The sequence below is a fragment of the Gossypium raimondii genome, chromosome 10, assembly GCF_025698545.1.
Source record: "Gossypium raimondii isolate GPD5lz chromosome 10, ASM2569854v1, whole genome shotgun sequence".
Classification (NCBI taxonomy): Eukaryota; Viridiplantae; Streptophyta; class Magnoliopsida; order Malvales; family Malvaceae; genus Gossypium; species Gossypium raimondii.
Window position 1 is genome coordinate 11658100 of NC_068574.1, and position 22093 is coordinate 11680192.

General features: G+C 33.5%; 3 protein-coding genes across 5 annotated transcripts; all 3 read left to right on the forward strand.

Annotated features, from left to right (window-relative positions):
• The first annotated feature begins 1108 nt into the window (after positions 1 to 1108).
• LOC105775266 (uncharacterized) lies at positions 1109 to 1486 on the forward strand. Its single transcript, XM_012597795.1, has one exon. The coding sequence runs from the start codon at positions 1109 to 1111 to the stop codon at positions 1484 to 1486; it is 378 nt and encodes a 125-aa protein (XP_012453249.1).
• Positions 1487 to 2729: 1243 nt separating this feature from the next.
• Positions 2730 to 7958, forward strand: LOC105776680 (aminopeptidase P1). 3 transcript variants are annotated; one of them, XM_052622219.1, is made up of 16 exons: positions 2730 to 2998; positions 3091 to 3154; positions 3234 to 3373; positions 3459 to 3743; positions 3821 to 3943; positions 4076 to 4354; positions 4608 to 4694; positions 4888 to 4952; positions 5070 to 5184; positions 5617 to 5751; positions 5884 to 5964; positions 6549 to 6603; positions 6746 to 6850; positions 6954 to 7025; positions 7392 to 7516; positions 7651 to 7958. In XM_052622219.1, the coding sequence occupies exons 1-16, from the start codon at positions 2906 to 2908 to the stop codon at positions 7810 to 7812; spliced, it is 1986 nt and encodes a 661-aa protein (XP_052478179.1). In that variant the 5' UTR covers positions 2730 to 2905; the 3' UTR covers positions 7813 to 7958. The 3 variants fall into 3 exon arrangements, with proteins under 3 accessions (XP_052478179.1, XP_012454974.1, XP_012454975.1); XM_012599520.2 differs by having other exon boundaries at positions 5115 to 5184; XM_012599521.2 differs by having other exon boundaries at positions 2731 to 2998; positions 5118 to 5184.
• A 4740-nt stretch (positions 7959 to 12698) lies between these two features.
• LOC105776681 (geranylgeranyl pyrophosphate synthase, chloroplastic) lies at positions 12699 to 14376 on the forward strand. The gene has a single exon (XM_012599522.2). The coding sequence runs from the start codon at positions 13026 to 13028 to the stop codon at positions 14142 to 14144; it is 1119 nt and encodes a 372-aa protein (XP_012454976.1). The 5' UTR covers positions 12699 to 13025; the 3' UTR covers positions 14145 to 14376.
• Positions 14377 to 22093: the final 7717 nt, after the last annotated feature.

Below are 22093 nucleotides of genomic sequence, written 5' to 3' on the forward strand. Positions count from 1 at the left end.
CAGATGCCCTTTTCTATTTCTCCATACTAGACTTGATCATGAGTCGAGCCCAGTCTGAAGGTTCGCCCAAAAAGTGAGAGGGTTTTGACAAAAATATAGGCTTGAAAAATAGACTTGGACAAAAAGTAAGGCTTGTTTTCTAAACGGATCGAGCCTCGGGTAAGTTTTTCTGGCCTGAGCCCAGCTGGTCCAAATTTGTTAAAAAAAATGTTGTTTTTATTGTTTTGCCACTGTTTTCTCATTATTTTTCTATCATTTCGCTAGTATATTTTTATTATTTTATTGTTATTATTTGGATATTGTATAACTCTTATTTTATTATTATTTTAGAGGTATTTGCTTGATAATTTACAGCTATCTTAGTGTTATTTAAGTATAATTTATTTTAATTTTTAGTGTATTTGATGTATTATATTTTTTAAATTTATTTTATAAAAATTAATATAAAAATTTTGATACGGACAAATCAGGCATAACTCGAATTTTAACATTTTTATGTGAGCTGAACTTAAACAAAATTTTAAACTCATTTTTCAGATTAAATATAAAAAACGGATATAAATTTTTTACTTACCCGCCCGCTACTCCTGACCCTTTTTCCATTTGCTTCTTCCTTATCGTCTTTCTTCACTCCTGGTTTTTATTTTTTTCCGTCTCCGAAATATATTTTCAGTCAAAAGAAATCGTTATACCCGTCAAATAATAAACTTCACAGGAAAATGGAAATAAAAAAAATTAAAAATCTCAAATATTATCATTTATATGTTATATAAATGGTTTCCTTATCAAGTTTGTAAATAAGTTTACTAAAAATATATAACATAGTCTTTTAATCATAATCATCAGATATTTTCACTTCATTTACACCAATAAAATATATAAATAACGAAGAAAATTGTAATGTTGATGGTGTGATAGCGGAGGGGTTAGCTTACTCGAAGTCCCTCACTTTGGCCATTCAGACGAGCATGAAGGGTCCTTCTGGTCAAGTACAGGTTCGTCCAAGATGGAGGGTACCACCCTCCTGGTTTGTATAAACTAAACACGGATGGTACAGTGAAGCTTGACTAGGGCAAGGCAACTGCTGGTGGACTGATCAGGGACTCTAATGGGAGCTGGATATCAGGTTGCTGCAGCAATATATGAGCTAAATGCTGGACTTTGGGCAATATTGGATGGCCTGGAACTAGCTTGGGAGAAAAAATTAACAAAGTTGCTGGTCGAAAGGGACAGCGTAAGTGTTGTGAAGATGGTTCGAGAACAAAGCAGAGAAGATGATACAAACCTGGTAAGCAGAATCAAGGATCTACTGATGAGACAATGGGAAGTTACGGTGCAGTACACACCAAAGCTGGTTAACATGGCTGTTGACTGTATGGCAAACGTGAGAGCAGATGAAGCTTTGAATCTGGTTATATATTTTCAATACACCGCCTGTAGCAGTGAAGACAATTATACTCCGATATTTAATGGATGCTTCGATTAATGCTTTTGGCTAATTTCTTAAATTAGCTTCTTCTTTTTTTTTTTTTTTCTATCAAAATAAAATAAAATAAAAACGCATAGGGAGAACTAGGGAAAAAAAGAGCAAAAAAGGTATTAAAAGGAACTCAACCCATCTAACATTTCTCACTTATTGGTTGAAATTAATGCATTATCTGTGTTTGAAGCTGATGCTTAATGAAAATGAGAAAAAATGGTTTGGATCTCATTATTGACAATTGCAAGACTATATTGAGGAGATTTTGTTGTGGCTAGATATGTCACATTTTGGGGGAAGGTAACAATTGGGTCGACGCACTTGGGTAGTAATATTAGGGTGAGTTTGGATGTGCGGTGCGTTTACCTGCGGTTAGTGTAAATACAGCGGTGGCGGTGAGATTAGATACTGTAGCGATACTGTAGCGTGAGACAAAAAGTAAGCTAAATGCACCGCACCGCACCCAATAGCCCATCCAAACCCACCCTTAGTACCAATTGTATTTTGTAATTTTGTTGGTTGTTCTTTTCGAAGGTTTGAAGTCTCTTATCAAATGTAATCTTTACTTATGGAAGCTTTAAATCTACGAATGCACTTTTCTTTTTTAGAAAAATAAAAATCAAGCTTAGAAATATTAATAATTCCGGAAAATATTACTACTAGGGTGTAGGGCCCTAAAATGAAAAAATTCATTTAGGTTCTTTAAAATTTTAAAATTTTAAATTAGTAAAATTATCTTGTGGCATCCTAAAAATGATAAATTTTGATTTAATCTTTTAAAATTATAAATATATAAACTATTAAAATGGTGAAATTTAAGTAAAAATTATAATTTAATTTCGATCTCTAAATTTTTTTTTTGTAGTTTTACCCTGACTAACACTAGTGAGTCAAATATCTATTTACAATCATTTCTACTCTACTCGTAACTCTAGATGTTTAAACAATATGCAGTTGGGTTTAGTTTTTTTTTATTTTTTCAAATTAATTTTAGTTTTTAGACATTATTTGATAAATATTTTTAAATAGAAATATTTAATTTTTATACCAAATAAAATTTGTACGTCTTGATTTTGTTTTCTCAGCCAAATATACCATGCCCTGGGAGGCCACTTCATTGGCTACTAACATATTTCAAAACAAGATCTGCATTGAAAATATCATGTCAAAGCATACGAAAGTAAAACAAGGAGCAAATTCGATGTAATTATAACACAAACGAAACATATAATACAACTATTATTTTTTTGGAGTCAAATCGAGACATCCTTATCTCAGCTTACACAGTGCCCAACCTCCTGAAATCAGCACCCAATTTTCTTGGGTTCCACCATCCTCGCTTTGTTTAAAAGCAATCTGAAGAAAAACTCGAAAACTTTCCTACAATTTTCAACCAAAAAAAGCCACTATCTCGTTCGGTCTTTGATGGCGGAAATACTTTCTGCTTTGAGGTCTTTAATGGCCTCTCACTCTCCTCCTCTCCATGCCTTAATCGTCCCTTCTGAAGATTATCATCAAGTAAACTCACTTTTCTTTTTCTTTAAATAGTAATTCCTTTAAATATTTCAATTAATCTTTTTATGGGTTTAATTTTGAATCGATTTTTGCAGAGCGAATATGTTTCTGATCGTGATAAAAGGCGCGAATTTGTTTCTGGATTCACTGGAAGTGCAGGTTTTATTTTTTCTTTATAAATTTCCGTCTTATCATTATTATTAGTAAAGATTATATTGATTTTGGAAATATATTTCAGGTTTGGCACTTATTACAAAAGATGAAGCAAGGCTATGGACGGACGGCCGATATTTCTTGCAAGCGATGCAGCAGCTTAGTGATCAATGGCAACTGATGCGTATCGGAGAAGATCCTTCAGTTGATTCCTGGATATCTGATGTAAGTTTTACCATTCTGCCTCCCGAAATTTCAATCTTGTTCTTCAAATTTTGACTTACTAATTTTTTTTTACTAACTAATATAGAATTTGCCGAGAGAGGCAGCTATTGGGGTCGATCCTTGGTGTGTATCAGTGGATACGGCTCAAAGATGGGAACGTGCTTTTGCGAAAAACCAGCAGAAATTAATTCAAACCTCAAGCAATTTGGTTGATGAGGTGTGGAAAAACCAGCCACCCGCTGAAACTAACCCAGTTATCGTTCATCCCTTGGAATTTGCTGGTCGTTCTGTTGCTGAAAAGTTGAAAGATATGAGAGAGAAGCTTGCTATTGAAAGGGCTCGTGGAATTATTATCACAGCTTTAGATGAGGTATGGTTTATCAAATTGTTGGTCGAATGGAATGTGTTGAGTTGTTATATTTTGGAGTTCAAATACCTACTTTGCAGGTGGCTTGGTTATATAATATCCGTGGGAGTGATGTCTCTTACTGTCCAGTCGTTCATGCATTTGCTATTGTAACATTGAACTCGGCTTTCCTTTATGTGGACAAGAGGAAGGTTTCATCTAAGGTAGGATTTCATATTTTAGTTTGTAGGAGTTTTCATTTTTTATTCATTGGTGTTCTCTGCATATCAGTAGTTATTACAACCCCTGCATGAAGATAGGAGAAGGTTTTTACTGTTACATGTATGTTAATGCAGGTGAGCTCTTCCATACAAGAGAATGGAATTGAAGTTCGGGAGTATGGTGCTGTGAGCTCAGATGTTGCGTTGTTAGCATCTAATCAGCTTGATAAGGACACAGGATTAAGTTCTGGTCGAAATGATGTTTGTGAAACTGGCACATGTGAAGCAGAAGAAAACAATAATGATCTTATATGGGTTGATCCTGCTTCATGCTGCTATGCATTATTTTCGAAACTAGATGCTAAGAAGATGCTCCTGCAGCAGTCACCTTTGGCCCTTGCGAAAGCCTTAAAGGTTGTCGATGCACTTCCTATCTGGTTGAATTTTACTATAGAAGTGTATAAAATATGCTTATTTGGTCTCTCTTTTGATATTCTGGAAATAATTTATTTGGGAGTTGTAGCAACTTAGATTTTGGATGTTTACTTGTAAACTTACACTAGTGAAGAAGCCGTTACTTATTTGAAATAGTCTTTAATATCTATAGAGAAACTCAGTATGATCATGTTCCATTTAAATTAATTTTTTGTTCAAATTTGTATTTTAGAATCCAGTTGAGTTGGATGGATTAAGGAATGCACATATCCGGGATGGTGCAGCTGTTGTGCAGTATCTTGTCTGGTTGGATAAACAGGTATAGGATTTTGATCTTTATATATTATATTCTCTTGCAAATTCATAAATCTTCTATTTGATTGTTTAAGATTCTACCCTCATCTGGTTTAGATTGGATATGTTTTCGAAGTACAATATTTCTCAACATATGCAACAAGATTTTAGGCTGTTGTTAGGCTTGTAATGATGCTATTTCTCTTTCAAATGCTCAGATGCAAGAGATTTATGGGGCTTCTGGCTACTTCTTGGAGGGGAAGGGAGCAAGCAAAAAAAGATCGTAAGCTATCAAATTGCTAGTTGATATATTTCCTCTCTTTCACCCCTGCACTTGGCTGTTTTTTGAGCCTGAAACCAAACAGGCTGTCCCCATCTGACAAAAATTTCTGAGCTATAGGTGCTCTGACTCTTGGTGTTTTTTCATGCTATTGAATGAACCAAGCAGAGAGACTATGAAACTGACTGAGGTGACTGCTAGTGATAAGTTGGAGGGATTTCGTGCAACAAAAGAGGTAACAGTACTTTTGATAAAGTTATGTTGTGATAATAAGGAAAATTATTCAAACTGTCATTTTTGGTATAGCAATAAAAATAAAATGTGAGAGTGGCATTCTTGAATTACTAGCGAAAAGCTGGGTTGTTTTGTGTCCATCATCAACCCGCAATAACTTTGTTTTGTAAACTTGAGCATCATAGTGTTTGAAGTTAAGAATTTTCTAATAGTCAGAACTTATGAGCATTTCAAAAGAAAAAGAAAAATTGAACTCATAAGCATTTAGTGTGAAATGAGCATCTTCGCTCCAGTTGTTGCTAACATGCTGTGCATGCATTAATAGTTGTTCATGTTACAAAATTTTTCTTTGTTCTTTGTTCTTGTTGCTAAAATGTATGCATTATTTGTATTTTGTTCATGCCACAAAAAATAATTCTATTACTAATTGCAGCACTTTAGAGGCCTAAGTTTCCCTACTATTTCTTCGGTTGGTCCAAATGCGGCCGTCATTCATTACTCTCCTCAGCCTGAAACATGTGCTGAACTTGATCCAGATAGCATTTATCTATTTGATTCAGGAGCGCAGGTATTCTATCACATCCTAATATTTTGCTTCTATCATTAACCAAAACTATCAGTAAAAGCCTACTATTTCTTATTCTAGATTCTTAGTCTGGTTCTTAATCTGTAACTGACAATCTTGATGGCATCATTGAAGTATCTAGATGGAACAACTGATATAACTCGGACAGTTCATTTTGGAAAGCCTTCAGAACATGAGAAGGCTTGCTATACCTCAGTAAGTGGCTTCTGATGTATTCTCTTTTGGATATTTCATATTGTGTGTCTATATTCATGTTTCTTTTTGTCACACTGTGCCAATCCGAAATTCTGAAGTGCTTCTATTTCCAAAGCTCCTGATGGATTTGTGATACAAACCACATATCCTTCTCTAGGCATTTTCGTTGTTTTTGCCTTGGAAATGATGTGTCACATGAATGATTGTGACATTTGATAGGAACCATAGCGTGATTGGGATGTCTAATCTAATCTGTATTTGACTATACATATTAAGCCTTAAATTAAATAATATTCAGTTAGAAGAATATAATATCTTTGCCAGAATAGAACAAAATAAATTATTTGTGGTGATAAATCCAATGAGTTATCAATAGTGATCATTTTGTACCCAATTTGTTTGCATGAAGGCTGTTGAAGAATGGCCAGCAAATTGGAAGTCTTTATGACTTTTAGACTTTCTTTTCGGTGGTTTGGGGAGATACTTCTTGATGTAAAGATAGGTTAAAATGCTTGGTTTCCACTTTTGTTCTTTCCTTAAATTCACATGGATTTCATTTTCTATTCGTACTGGATTCCACACAGGTTCTTAAGGGCCATATTGCTCTGGGAAATGCTCGCTTTCCTAATGGAACAAATGGTATTAGAAGTTTTCTCTATTTGTTTGCTTAATTATTCCTCATTTATTTGAGAATTTTTGCTTGAAGTCATCTGGAATTAGTCTAAACTCCAATATCTAATTTATATAGAGAGAGACTATTTTGATTGATTGGCTTCTATAGGTCATGCACTTGATATTCTAGCTCGAATTCCTTTGTGGAGGTATGGTCTTGATTATCGACATGGTACTGGTCATGGAATTGGATCTTACCTAAATGTTCATGAAGGTTAGCATTTAGTTACATATACTTGCAGAAGTTAGGGTTACCATTAATTCAGAGAAACTTTTCATTAAACTTTGTTTTTTCCTGGTTTAATTAATTGGAGCAGGGCCACATCTAATTAGCTTCAGACCACAGGCTCGTAATGTGCCACTTCAAGCTTCTATGACAGTAACAGATGGTAGATTAGTTATCCCTCCTTATACTGATTTCTTTTCACTTCTTCGTTATCATTTTGTATTTAATCCTTTTAATGCTTGTTTTACTCATAGCTTTTCACACTTTACTATTTCCAAGCATTTAATGCACTGACTGAGCTGTCATTGTTAGCTGGAGTTTTTTTGCACAGGCAGTCTTGGCCGTCCTTTGTGTGCGTGGTTCTTGTATGCATATCTGCATATATTACATAATTATGAAGTTCTAATTAGTTTGAGAATTCTATTTACTCAATGTTCAAATATTACTGGATGTTTGATCTGAGAAGTAACGTGTCATTAGTGAATAAATGGAGCATTTACTGATTCTATTTGGAAATTCCATTTCCCAGAACCTGGATATTATGCAGATGGGAACTTTGGGATAAGATTAGAGAATGTACTCGTAATCAAGGAGGCTGATACTGAATTCAATTTTGGTGATAAGGGATACTTATCATTTGAGCATATCACTTGGGTAAGTTTGTCACTAGGCATAAATTATTCCACTTATATCAACCATGATCTGTCTAATCCATGTGTTTGTTTGCCCATTGCAAATATGCTTTTCCTGGACAGCTGAATTTTAGATTTTAATGGCTTATGTTTCAGGCACCATATCAGATAAAGTTGATTGACTTGAACCTCTTAACACCTGAGGAGATTGAATGGTTAAATACCTACCATTCAAAATGCAGGGAAATTCTTGCACCATCAATGGATAAAAACGAGCTGGATTGGCTGGAAAAAGCCACTGAACCTGTAAGTGCATGATATGTCTATATTTCAGGAAGCCAAGGGACCTTTCTCTTCTTTTATCTATATGAGAACCAATTATGAGACTTGTTTTCTAAATGATCTGAACTTGGTAGCTAATTTATATATCATATTTATGGAATAATAGTGATTTTCTGCATCAATTTTTTACTGTATGAAAATGGCTCCGCATGCGTGTATGCTCACTAAATTAATTAAGCAACTCACTCAATTAATTAAGCAACTGAATCTTATGCTCGGAGGTGCTGGTCCCAAGTCTTTTGGCCACTTGGGACAGAGAATTGTAAGATGAATTGCCCTTCGCTCAACACCTTCTTTATGCTGTCGTCCAATTCCTTGGCATAGTTCCTCATCGCATGCCCATCCTTATCCACCCCGATCTTTCTTGCCGACACCTTTGCTCTAACAGCAATCCCAGAATCCTATTTTAGCATGCAGGGTTAAGCGGCCACACTATCATTGGCACCCCAGTTGAAATGCTCTCTACAGTTGAATTCTGTCGGCATCTCAAACCCTTGATTGTTTATAGTCAGAATAGATTTTAATGATTTTAGCCTAGATGTTGAACATGGTGCCCAAATTTGTCTTGGCCACTAAGTGAGAACGTTAGGCCTACATAAAAATGCATATCACGTGGAGGGGGCCCTCGGCCCTCATTTATTATGAAGAGTGGACTTCAACCTAAGCAACCCCCAAAACATTTTCAATAAGAAACCAAAACATTCATATGGCCAACACAGAAATGGCTGCTTCACCAGCTTCAGCTATTAAGCAAGGTTGAGGAAGCTGCTGCTTTAAAATTGATGGTCATTTTGTCAATTGTTCCTCTTATAAAGTTGCAAAAGATTGACCGTCTGAAAGTATTGTTTGAATTTTCTACTTCTCCATGGCAGAATGCAATGGCTTTAGGGTTACGAGAAAATTTTAAGAATTGCTGTGTTTTTCTTTTGGATCTTTGTTGATTACAATACTAGCTTATATATATATATATATATATATAAAGGATAATATATGGGAATTGGGATGGTTTGGAGCTAAATGAGAGCCAAAAAGGCTAAAAATAGCCTTTCAAATATGTTGGTTGCACAACATTTCATGAATGAATTTGGTAGAATTGGAGTTATAACAGCCAACCAGTTGGTATGTAAATGAGATGCTTGCAATTTATTCAGATCCATTTAAAACAAAAAACTAATTCGACTCAGCCATTGGTAAGTTATCTATTAAGCAGGAGTAATATTGATGGATTTTCTATTCATTTGAAAGAAGCCTATCAAGCGTCATTTGTCTTGAGTTTGTGTATCCTTGAAGGTTGTCTTTCACTTTAACAGGTTGGTATTGTTCTACGTGTTTAAAGAAGCGTCAGACGTAACAGAAGTGTCTTGTCAGGTGCTTGGTGAGGTGAGTCAGGATACAAAACACTTGAACCATAAAAAAATCCATGGTTATATTGTAGTTGCTGTTACCAGTATAACAAGTATAACCTATCAATTGAAGAATATTGGACTATCATCACTGTAGTTCTTTGCAGTCATTTTGAAACAAAAACGAACAAACACAAACTTAAAAGCTCATCCTTCTTTTGGGATGATCTACTTGGAAGCTAGATTAGGCTTTAGATTTGTGTTGGAATAACCGGGTTTCGTCTAAAATGATTGGCGTAGGCGTTATTCAAATTATTCCGAGTTAAAAATAATAATAAATAAATTAGGGTTCATGGTTTTAAACTCTCAAAAGGTTTCAGCTTCATATCATTGAGTTGAGCCTGGGTTTGGAAAGTGAAGTAAAAACAATACTTTTAAAAAAATTATGAGAAGATAAAATGTCTTTTAAATACAATATTGTAAATGAAAATATGTATTTAAATTCATTAATATTATAACTTATGAGATATATCAATTTAAATTATAATAAAATATTAAAAAACCGTTACTAATATTTTAATATATGAAAGGTAAATCTTAAATACTATTTAAGCAATTAATATAAAATGGTTTGAGTATGTAAATTATATTTTAAATATAAAATTAGATAGAAACATAATATTAGTAAATCATATATATACTATAGTAATATGAAGGTAAAAAACGAAAACAAATAGTCATGTTCATATTATAGTTCTTTTACACATGATACTCTTTATTTGAAGCATTTGTTTACAATTTGAATAAATTACTCTTTTAGTCATTGTCTTTTAAATCTTTTAATTATTCCATAACTTTTGTTTAATATTTTTCTTTATAATTTTTATTTTAAAATTTTACTTAATTTAATTAAATTTTAATGATATAATATTAAAATTAATGGATATTAAAATATAGTTTAAAAAGACATAAATTAAATTATATAAATTTTAAATATAATAAGAGTTAATTATATTCATTGATTATGGTAGAGGAAATATAAATATAAAATTACAAAAAATCGAATTTATTTAACAATATATAATAAATAACCTGTAAGATTAATATTAATATTAAATGATGAAATTTTGCATTTGCAATTACTTTACGTTTTTAAAATTTTAATTATTTTTTGAAGAAATTCATTAATTAAATACACATAACTAGCACATACTACAAACTAATTTAAAAATATAATGTTTGATTTCCAACCTGTATTAAGATTATTTAGTAGATTACCATATATGTTACACTCTATTATTTGGTTTGTTTTATTAGCATGTAAAAATTTTATTGTTGAGTTGATGAAATGTATATTTTACTAAATGTTTTTAATTATAAATAAATAAAAAAGTTATTAAGTTTATCTTAGAGCGAGAGTTGACAATAAAAATAGGAAAAAAGTAACGCTAATAACAATATACAAAATGTTAAATTTCTCAAAAATTAAATAATGAAAACAATGAAAACACTGGCTTCTAATAATATTAATTAATTAAAATTAAGGTAATAAAATTGATAAAATGTAATAGAATAGACATGTTCAGTTTTTTCAACTAATAATAAAATATAGGCAATATTGTATCTGGTATAACACGTAGTTTTGTTAGTCTCACAAAAACGCATATCACGTGGAGGGCATCATAACTGGACTTTGACCTAAAACAGACACAAAACATTTTCAATAAGAAGCCCACCCATCTTTTGAAAACTCACTTCCCCTAATCAATTTTGAAATTTCATTTTTTTGAACATCAAATTCCTCTTTTCCTCTTTTCTAAATTCATATTTTGGTAAGAAAACAAAAATATTTATTTTTAAAGTAAATTAACCCATCCTTTCACATCAATGACACTTGTCATTCATGGTTTGGCTGCATCCTAAAAACTAAAATGAAAAAAAAGGAGTGGTTTAGTTTAAACCATGAACAATTCTAGTTTATTTTTAAAAATATTTCTCTCCTTCTTGCACCGGGGAAATCCTTTCAGAGATCTTTGAAATAAAAGAAATCTTGCTGGTTCTTCCCTCCATGGTCTTGAGTTTATCGGAGCCCACTATTTTCCTCCAGACTCAGGAACTAAGAAACCCAAACTGTCATTATTAATATTTTGATATATAAAATATAAATTTTAAATTTTTATAAATAATTAATATTAATTATTTGTAAAATTTAATTTAAATATATAATTTATATTTTAAATATTATATAATCCTTACAAATTTATATATATATATATATGTGATATATTTGAAATAAATTTCAATAAAAAATAATTGTATACCTCAATATAAATATTACATAAAATACATTAGATTATAAATAATGGTTAGAAAGGTGATTTGCTCCAAAAAAAAAAACAAAAGTAAATTTGGTTTTAGGTTAAAAAGCAGTTTAAATTATGGAAACGGAGCTTTGGAGAGAGGGCAGCAGGCTTGCCACATGAGAGCAAGGAAGGTGATTTTAGAGAACAAATTCCCTGATTAAAGCACAAAATGATGATCATGTTGGTGAGGGGTAGAGACTCCTACAATTAGATTGGGAGATCGAAGTTGTGTATGTTTATCGTGAGGGTAACAAAATTGTCAATGTGCTGGCGCCAATTGACTTTTCAAAAGCATTTGGTGTCCCAAATGAGGTTTATCGTCTAGTTGAGGATGATTTTAGTAGTGTTGGTACACACAACGATTATACTTTAATCATCATTGATTCCTTTATATATAAATGATAAAAACACTTTAAATAAATAATGATAAACAATGGACCATGAAAGTTTAATTATTTAGATTACTTAATATATAAGTGGATATGTTATTTGATTAATGGAATGGATGGTTACATGAAACCATATTTTACTATATGATTTTAATTATGCACAATGTTAAATTTCTTAAACAAATAAATAATTAGGTGACTTATAATAATAATTAATTAAAATTAAGGTAATATAATCAATAAAATGTTAAGTTTTGAGATTTATCATGTGTAAATTTTGAGTCTTATCATGCATGGGAGTTTGTCCAATTTATTGGCTTTAGTTTAGATTGTATCATTTCTTAATCTAATAATTTGATGGTTCCGTTTATAATAATTTGATGGTTCCGTTTATAATAATTTAATACTTGTGATTACTTGAACTTATATTTGTAATTTATATTGTACTTGTTACCCAAATATTTAAGTTCGAGACCTACCATGCACTATTATATTCATAAGTCTCTGAGTCCTATCATATATGTGAATTTTTGTCTAATTAATCTCAATTTATTAGCTTTAATTTGATTTTACTTTATTATTACGAATGCATTTACACTCAAAAAAAATAAATAAATAAAACAAAAATGGACAGCAGTGCATGAAACATGTTTAATTACTGATGTAGGAAAACTCAAACCCGTCCCTACTCCTCACACGTGATCCATGTTTTCTATTTATTTAATGCTATTTCTATATATACATACGAAGCACCCAAATTCTTTTGTCGTGTTGGCTGCTCTTCGGCTGTTATTAAAACTAATGCGCATCCATTCATTTTCTTATTACCTTCTCTTTCGTTTTCTTTCCCCCAACTCCTCCACTTGAGCAATCATTTTTGTAATACCTACACTTTCCGTCAACTCTCCATTGTATGACTTTCCATACCCAGTTTTTTTGTTTTTGGAAAGTGGAATTTGCATTAGAATTTTGTCACTTTTAGCTGAATCCTGTAAGCTGCTTTCCGTTTTCATTCAAAATCCCCTTTCTTAACAAGAAAAACCCAATCTTTCAGACGCTCAAAGAGAAAAAGAAAAAAAAACAAAAAAGAAAGAATGGCTTCAGTGAATCTGGGCTCTTTGGTTCAATCATACTCCATTTTCAACCAAGCTTCCAGAAACAATTCCAAGTCTTTTCCTTTACCCAGATCCTTTCCCTTCATTCCCCTCAAGAATATCTCATCTTCAACTCCCAAAAGACGTAGCTTTACATCTCCTCCTTCGATATCCTCAGTCCTTACCAAAGAAGACGCGGTCATGGAAGAAGACCAAGACCCTCAATTACCAAGTTTTGATTTCAAATCATTCATGATACACAAGGGTAATGCAGTTAACCAAGCCCTGGACTCGGCTGTTCCACTCCGTGACCCTATTAAAATCCATGAAGCAATGCGTTACTCCCTTTTAGCCGGTGGCAAAAGGGTCCGCCCAGTTCTTTGTTTGGCTGCCTGTGACCTTGTTGGTGGCAAAGAATCCATGGTTATGCCAGCAGCTTGTGCTCTTGAAATGATCCACACCATGTCTTTAGTCCACGATGATCTTCCTTGCATGGACAACGATGATCTTCGTAGAGGGAAACCAACTAACCACAAAGTTTATGGCGAAGATATAGCTGTGTTAGCAGGGGATGCTCTTTTAGCCTTTTCGTTTGAACATATAGCTGTATCCACAGTTGGTGTCACACCTGATAGGATTGTAAGAGCAATTGGGGAATTAGCTAAATCTATTGGGGCTGAAGGGTTGGCGGCTGGTCAAGTTGTGGATATAAGCAGTGAGGGTCTAACCAATGTGGGGTTGGATCATTTAGAATTCATTCATGTTCATAAAACTGCTGCTTTGCTTGAAGCAGCTGCGGTTTTAGGGGCTATTCTTGGTGGTGGACGTGATGAAGATGTGGAAAAGTTGAGGAAATTTGCAAGGAATATTGGGCTTTTATTTCAAGTTGTGGATGATATTCTTGATGTAACAAAGTCATCTAAAGAATTAGGGAAGACTGCAGGGAAAGATTTGGTGGCTGATAAAGTGACTTATCCTAAATTGATGGGGATAAACAAATCAAAGGAGTTTGCAGAGAAGTTGAAGAGTGATGCATTAGAGTTGCTTCAAGGGTTTGATCCTGAGAAATCTGCCCCCTTAATTGCTTTAGCTAATTATATAGCTTACAGGCAAAATTAGCTTCCTCTTGTGTTTGATAAAAATGGCTTCGAGAAAGAAGCACGTTAGTAGTAATAATATTGTGAATAGTCTACTACAATGTTTATGTTCTAAAGCTCCCATCAATGGTACGTGGATGTAATTGTTAAATTCAGTTCTTCCTCAATTTGTTGGTCTTATGTACGAGTTCTTACTCTGAATCTGGAACTTTTTATCAATAAGTACAATGATAAATCTGGTGATTTCTTCTTTAGCAGTCAATGCAACAATGTTTCTTTATGATGTTGAAACCGTTAACAAGTACGTCTTGTTATTCTGTATCACTTGGGATGCAAGTGTTGAATATATACTGTTATTCCGGCTGGTTTTCTGTTGTATCTTTTGACATCTTGCCTGCCATAACACTGTCACTGCAATTTCTTTGCCTTTTTTTTCTGTAAAGAAACCATCTGTGTTAACAAATGCTTTTTGATAGGCTATGGATATCTGTTCTATATGAATATATAAGCTATGTAAATTGTGTTTGGAAGTGATGTGTCAGGTATAAGTATATATATTTGTTTTTCTTGTATTTGGACCATTTTAGTGTGTCATGTTTTCATTATAATACCTCCAATGAATGTGTCCAATACAGATTTCAAATATAAATACTTGAAAAAGTTTTTGAAAAGCTTGTTTTATTCAGAGAAGGACATGAGCCTGTTAGTTAAAGAACAAAGTGGAAAGTTTCAGATAAGCATGAGCTAGTGGAATTTTCTTTTGGTTGGTGCATTTGGTTTTTAAAAAGTGATGAATTGCCGCACTAAACTGCAGATTATTTTATTGTCTTCAAGTGTTAATGTTGACACCATTTTTTTGATGAAAACGGGGTCGACTTGAATTTTAAAAACGAAAACGAAAATGGGAGTCGCCACCAATCTTTTTTGGTGAGGTGTGATCGGTTCACCTCATAAAACGGTTATTTTTAATAAACGATTTAGATTTATTAAAACAATGCTTTTAGTCTACGAAATTCAAAGAAACAGGTTCGGGAGTCGGTTACGTACGAGGAAGGATTAGCACCCTCGTAACGCCAAAAAATTGGTACCTAGTTGATTAATTAATGTCTTAGTGTCGAAGATTAAAAACTCGAAAAGGATTTAAAAATACGATCCTCCTTTATATTAATGTTGATTTTAAAATGCTTTAATTAAATCAAAAATGGAAAATGCCTCCTTATCTCGAAGTAACAAGATGTCACACCCAGTAAGTTAGGACCCGACATCGCATATTTTGAGGGTGAGTTTGCATTTCACTTTTTATTTAAACCTCATTTATTTTAATTTTAAAAGGATATTCGGTTACTTAGAATCAACGAGAAAAAATCGAAACCCAGTAAGTTAGGGCACGATTTTCTCGAATTTTCTAAATATAGAATATTACCTTTATTTTTGAAATTTTATGGGGTTTTTACAAAATAATATAAAATAAAAATACCAAAATGTTATAACTTTTTTATTTACCAAAAATATATAATTTTTTTATTTACCAAAATATATAAAAAACAAAAAATAAAAATAAAAAAAGAAAAAAACACGGTGATTTGACAACTCCCAGGTAGAGGAAGCGGGTTAGCGACACCAAACAAGGAACCACATTGGCGGCACCAAACAAGGGTTCCTTGTTGGCACCACCCTTGAATTTAAGGGTGGTCGGTTGGTGGGGGGAAGAAAGAGAGGGGAAGAAGAAGAAGAAGAAAGAAAGGAAGAAAGAAAAAGAAGGAAAAGGAAAGGAGAGGAAAGAAAGAAAAAGAAGGAAAGAAAAGGAAAGGGGAGGAAAGAAAGAAAAATAAGGAAAGAAAAGGAAAGAAGAAGAGAAATTTTTTTATGTGTAATGATAAAAAACTATACAAATGATTATGATTACATTGTATCCAAATTAAGTTATAAAATAGTATATGGCGTTTGGAATTATTAATATTATATCGAAAGTGGAGGCATATAACCTTAAATTAAGCTTTAATATAATGTAACTTTAAAATAATTAAATTGGTAAAAAGAAATTGAACAATAACCACAATAACTAAAACTAGAATAATTAAATTAGAATAATTAAATTGATACAAAAAAGTACAAACGTGTTAATGTACAAACATGTGCCATACACCCCTAAAATTGATGGTTCGATGGTGTAGTCCTAGGGGTATACCTATTCGGAGGTCGACGGTCATGTTCTGGGTGCCCGCGACGACCGACATTATCATTTGTCGCAGGTGGTGGTGTAGTAAAAATAGGGAGGAAATCATTTTGAGCAGGTCCCTCGTTCAGCAGCGACGAACTTGATGCACCTGAGGGAGTCCCATAATGCTGCGGATATGGGCCGGGTGAGTAGGATCCGAATAGTTCAAAGTCGTATGCATATCCTGGCCCTGAGAAGCTCGGCAAATTGTCAGTGCCTGACAATTCCAGATAATAGCTATCTGAACCGACAAATCCAGATTGTTCCGGATCTGGCTGGGGCTCCTGCTCAGGCTCCGGTGGTTCCGGAGAATAATATGCCATGGGATTTGCATCATGCTGGGTCGCTGTGGCCGATCCCCCATGTCACTGCATGTGCGGGGGGATTACAATCGACTGGCCTCCGTATAAATATGGCTTCCCGCAACTAAAGTACCATTGCATATACTCTTCTGATGGTTGCGAGTCGGTAGCCATAACCATTTGAGGTATTCGACGAAACCGATCGTTCCACAGCGCCACAAATTTTCGGTGCTTAATTCCCCAATCTATCACCGATTTTCCTCTCTTATTCTTGCCGTGAACTTCTCCCACCTCACACGACGGATCCGGGATAGGTTGGATAAAGCCAAACTACCGTAGCACCCGATCCCCGTGATACCACTCAACCATGTTGAAATTTATAATTGGTGCGTTAGTGCACCATATGTACGAATGCACGTACGTAGACGAGGGTACCACGGCGGTAATTTCTGGCGTTCGGTATGACGTCCATAGAAACTGCATGATTAATAACATGGTTATAATTAGCCATAACGTGTGCGTAAGATATAGAAAGTAAGATGTCATGAATATGACTATAGCATGAATATTAGAATAGCATCTTACCCCATCCCGGGCATACTGTTCAATCATGAGGTCAGTATAGCGGGACATTGTCTGTTGCCGATACCCGGACGACCACTCCACCTACAAAAACAAATATAACATTTAGAGTTGGTTGGTAACATTAGTCAATATATTATGACTACAAATAACGAGAAGTTATATTTTATCACTGTTCAAGATGGATAAACATACGGTTGGTGTCTAACCGATGCCAAAATGGCATCCGTCTGACGCCAGATTAAGCGGTGAGAGGCATCCGCCAATGTCGCGAACTTTTGGATCTGTCGCCGACAAAGCTCTCGATACAAGGCGCTAGCACGGTGAGCCCGACTATAGGAGCTAACATCGGACAAGTCACTAACAGGGCAAGTACATCAAATGCACCTTGTCGTTGCTTGCATCGAGCATGATTTCTCCCCTATGATATGCATGATGTACGCCGAGCGGCAGACATCAACTCGCCTTCGATGGTCGTCGGCGATAATTGTCCATACTTGGCTTTCAGCCATGTAAATTGTACGCCCGAAAAATATGACTCACCGTCCCCTGGTGAGTCTCCTAGTAGCTGATAGCAAAGTGCATCCGGATCGGTAAATGCAGATAATCCCGTTACGGGACTTCCGTCAATTGGGAGCCCAAGTTGCAACGCTACATCCTCCAAGGTCACCGTGCACTCCCCGCACGGAAAATGAAAAGTGTGGGTCTCCGGGCGCCACCGCTCCACTAGCCCAGATAATAAATCAAAGTGCAAGACGGTGTACCGGATCTGTGCTACGGACCCAAATCCGGCTAGCTCTAAGTACGGCATCAACTGTGCATCCGGAGTATTCTTCACAACACTCACACGGCCCCTTAAAACTCGGTACGAGTCCTTATAGTGTTAAATTACAGAAAAAAATTTACGATAACATTATTTCTTTGTACATCTATCCTTTTTAAATAAATAGAACCCGTGATTAATAAATAATACTCATACCGCGTTATTAACCGTATCAGATATGTGGCTTTTGCTGCTAATCAATGAAGCCATTGAGATGCCTGCAAGTTGAAAAAAAAGTTAGTAAAAAACTCTTACTTCGGCCATTTGTTCGTATTTTTTTCTCCGCATTTTATTACTTTAAAAAATATCTTCATTTCTAATTTTATAATTTTACATAATGTTTTAAATTTATTAATTTAGTGTGTTTTAAAATTAATTTAGTGTAAAAAACCATTATCCCGCCATTTACTCGTATTATTTAGTGTATTTAGTGTAAAATTAATTTATAAATTTAGTGTGTTTTTTCTGTTTTTTATTTTTATTTTTACTTTTTTGGATATATTTTGGTAAATAAAAAAATTATATATATTTTGGTAAATAAAAAAGTTATAATATTTTGGTAATTTTTATTTTTTATAAAACCCATAATAAAATATTACAAAATAATAAAATATTAAAAAATACCAAAATATTATATATATTTTTATTTACCAAAATAAAAAAATACTAAAAGCAGGTTTTTATTTGGTGTAAGAAAAAATCCTTATCCCGCCATTTGCTCGTATTTTTTCCGATTTTATTACTTTCAATAAAAATATTTTTATTTTTTATTTTATTACTTTATATTATTTCATTACATTTTTTTAAAATATTTGTATTAACTATTTCTCAATTTTTAAAAGTTAGTAATACACTATTATTTTGGCCATTTGTTTGTATTTTCTCTCCTCATTTTATTATTTTAAAAATATCGTCATTTTAAATTTTATAATTTTATACTTTTTCAGTGCATTATGTTTAAAATTTATTAAAGATAAAATTTTTTCGCATTTTCTTACTTTCGGTGAATATATAATTTTCGTTTTTCTTTTCGTATTTTATGTTTTCTTAAATATATTTCTTTATCATTTTACTTTTAATGTTATTTTCCTAACAAAACTAATTTCAACATCCTATGTCAATTTCATAAAAAAATTCTAATCAACATATAATGTACATACCATGAATTTTTCATGCTAAATATATCTCAAAATTATATATCCTAAATAAATTAATAAAATACGTAAAATGTACTTAACATTATTTTTAACACACAAATATTACAAAATCTTAAATTAATAATAAAATTACCTTATTTTCTTTTTTTTTTCCTTCCTTCCCTCTTCTTCTTCTTTCTTTCTTTTTCTCTTCTCCTTTCCTTTTCTTTCCTTATTTTCTTTCTTTCCTCCCTTTCCTTTTCTTTCCTTTTTTTTCTTTCTTTCCTCCCCTTTCCTTTTCTTTCCTTTTTTTTCTTTCTTTCCTCTCCTTTCATTTTCCTTCTTTTTCTTTCTTCCTTTCTTTCTTCTTCTTCCCCTCTCCTTCTTCCCCCACCAACCGACCACCCTTAAATTCAAGGGTGGTGCATAACAAGGAACCCTTGTTTGGTGCCGCCAATGAGGTTCCTTGTTTGGTGCCGCTAACTTCTTCCCTCCACCTGTGGAGGTGTCAAATCATCCAGTTTTTTTTCTTTTTTTATTTTTTTGTTTTTTGATATATTTTGGTAAATAAAAAATTATATATATTTTGGTAAATAAAAAAAGTTATAACATTTTGGTAATTTTTATTTTTTATATTATTTTGTAAAAACCCAATTTTATGTGTTTGGAAATTTAAAAGGATATTTTTCTATTTAGGTTTAACGAGAAAATACGATTCTTCGACTTTCCTAAAATGCGAGATATTGCCTTATTTTAAAATTTCTTTTGAATAATGACAAGTACAACACTTATACGAGGTGAAATTGTTTTGTGATAAAATAAAACGGTTTATTATAGGTATGTAAAAATACATTAAGTGCCATTATAGAAATGATGGAATGATAGGATGCTTATATAGAACATAGAATAACAATTTATAAATAAAATGTTACAATAATGAATGACAAATATGCAAAAACAAAAGAGCACACAATGGCAAAAACGCATAATGTATCTCATTTTAATACTAACATTAATAATCGAAGTAAACAAAACATAATACCATGCAAATCAATTCAAAATAAATAATAATTTAAAATAAGTAATTTACAACAACGATTTAAAACAAATAAAAAATAATAGGGCTTCAAATAAACAGCATATAAAAACTTAAAATGAATAATAATAGTTTAAAACAAATAAATAAAAGACATACAACATTTTAAAAATATATATATATACATATACATATAAAAGTTTAAAAGATTATATACATATAATGGTTTAAAATGAATAACCTATTAAAAGAATTAAATAAATAGCATATAAACAGTTTACCATAAATGATAAATAATAACAAAAATAATAAGAGAGTTTTCTGAATAAAAAAACAAATAAATAAATTAAATGGACCAGGGATGATACTGAAATTGAATCAGAACTTGGGGGTTTTAATTGCAAAAACCATAAACAGGTCACAAGGGATTAAAATGGCGCGTGCGCGAAGAAAGAAGGACTAATCGGGAAATATACCCCAGTCCTAGTGTCACGGGGCTAGACCTTTCGTCTCGCAAACCGTGCGGCCTTAGGCGATCCGTTTGCTCCAAACTCGCCCAAGTCAGCCTTAACTCAAATGAGGATTCCTTAAGAACTCCTCCAAGGCACCAATTGAAGAGCGAAAGCGATTTATGCCAAAAGAAGCTAAGCCAAAGAACAACAGAAAGCCACAGAAAAGAATGCACACAAGGTGTTTGAGTAAATGCTCTCAGAACTCTATTACTCTTAAGAATTCAGAATACAATGGAATGAGTACAAATGAGGGGGAGGCTCTCTATTTATAGTTGAGCTCCCCCAAAACCGACGGTCAAGATACATTTACATCGACGGATGAGATTAACCATATCCCTTTATTTTAGGGATTTACAAGATATACAATATCAAATCTAATCTAATCTTTACAAGATATGATTCCCTCTATCTTCTAAGATTAGTTACCATATTAGCCTAAGTTGCCATATCTTCATCATTGGGCCAACTAGGCTTCAATCTGATAGGCTTCTCCAATAGTTCACTGAATCGGGCCAGCTCTCGTGGGCTAAATGTTCCCCATCTTATCGATAGACCTCCATGGGGCGCATCTTGTGCCATGGTCACGGGTTTTGCACTTTGACCCGTGACACTAGAGCGCAACGTTTCAGCGCAAGAGACCATACTTGGTCAAAGGACCTGATTGAAGCAGAAACAAAATTCGCAGCCCAAATCTAAAAGAAATAAAAGGTTGGATTGCACTTCATCGCAAGATGGAGGGACTAAATGCATAAATTACCCATTAGGGCAAAGCATTGCGCAGATCCCCCCATCAAACAGCGCCGTTTCACTTAGCATTTAAGCAAAATTTCATTCCAGCCTCTGCTCTCCTTTTTCTTTTCTTAGTTTCAAAGCCCTTTCCCCCTTTTCTTTCAAGCACCCAACCCTTGGGTTTATTGGCCTCCGGAGCGCCACCACCGTAGCCACCAAGGCCGGTGATCGGCGATGGAGAAAAAGCTTCGAACCTTGGCCTTGGAACACCCCCGAAAGGCTAAACCCTCAATCCCTCCAAAAAAATGAAGAACCTCGGTGCCCTTGGGGTCTGACGGCCGTGATGAAGGAGAAACCTCCGCAGGTACAATTACGGCGCTTCCTCGGTAAGTTCCCTCTTCCCCTTTTTATTATTTTTGATTTTTTATTATAGTTATTTAAAAGAGATTTGCAAAAGAAGAAAAAATAAAATAAAATAAGATAAAAAGAAAACGAAGAGAACAGTTCAAAATCAACCTTTAAAGTTTGGTTTCTGAGTTTTGATTCTCTGATATGTGTTCGTAAAAAAATAACAACGAGCATATCTCGGCTTTTATAGCCCTATTACAACTATTCGTTTTTATTCTTTTGTTT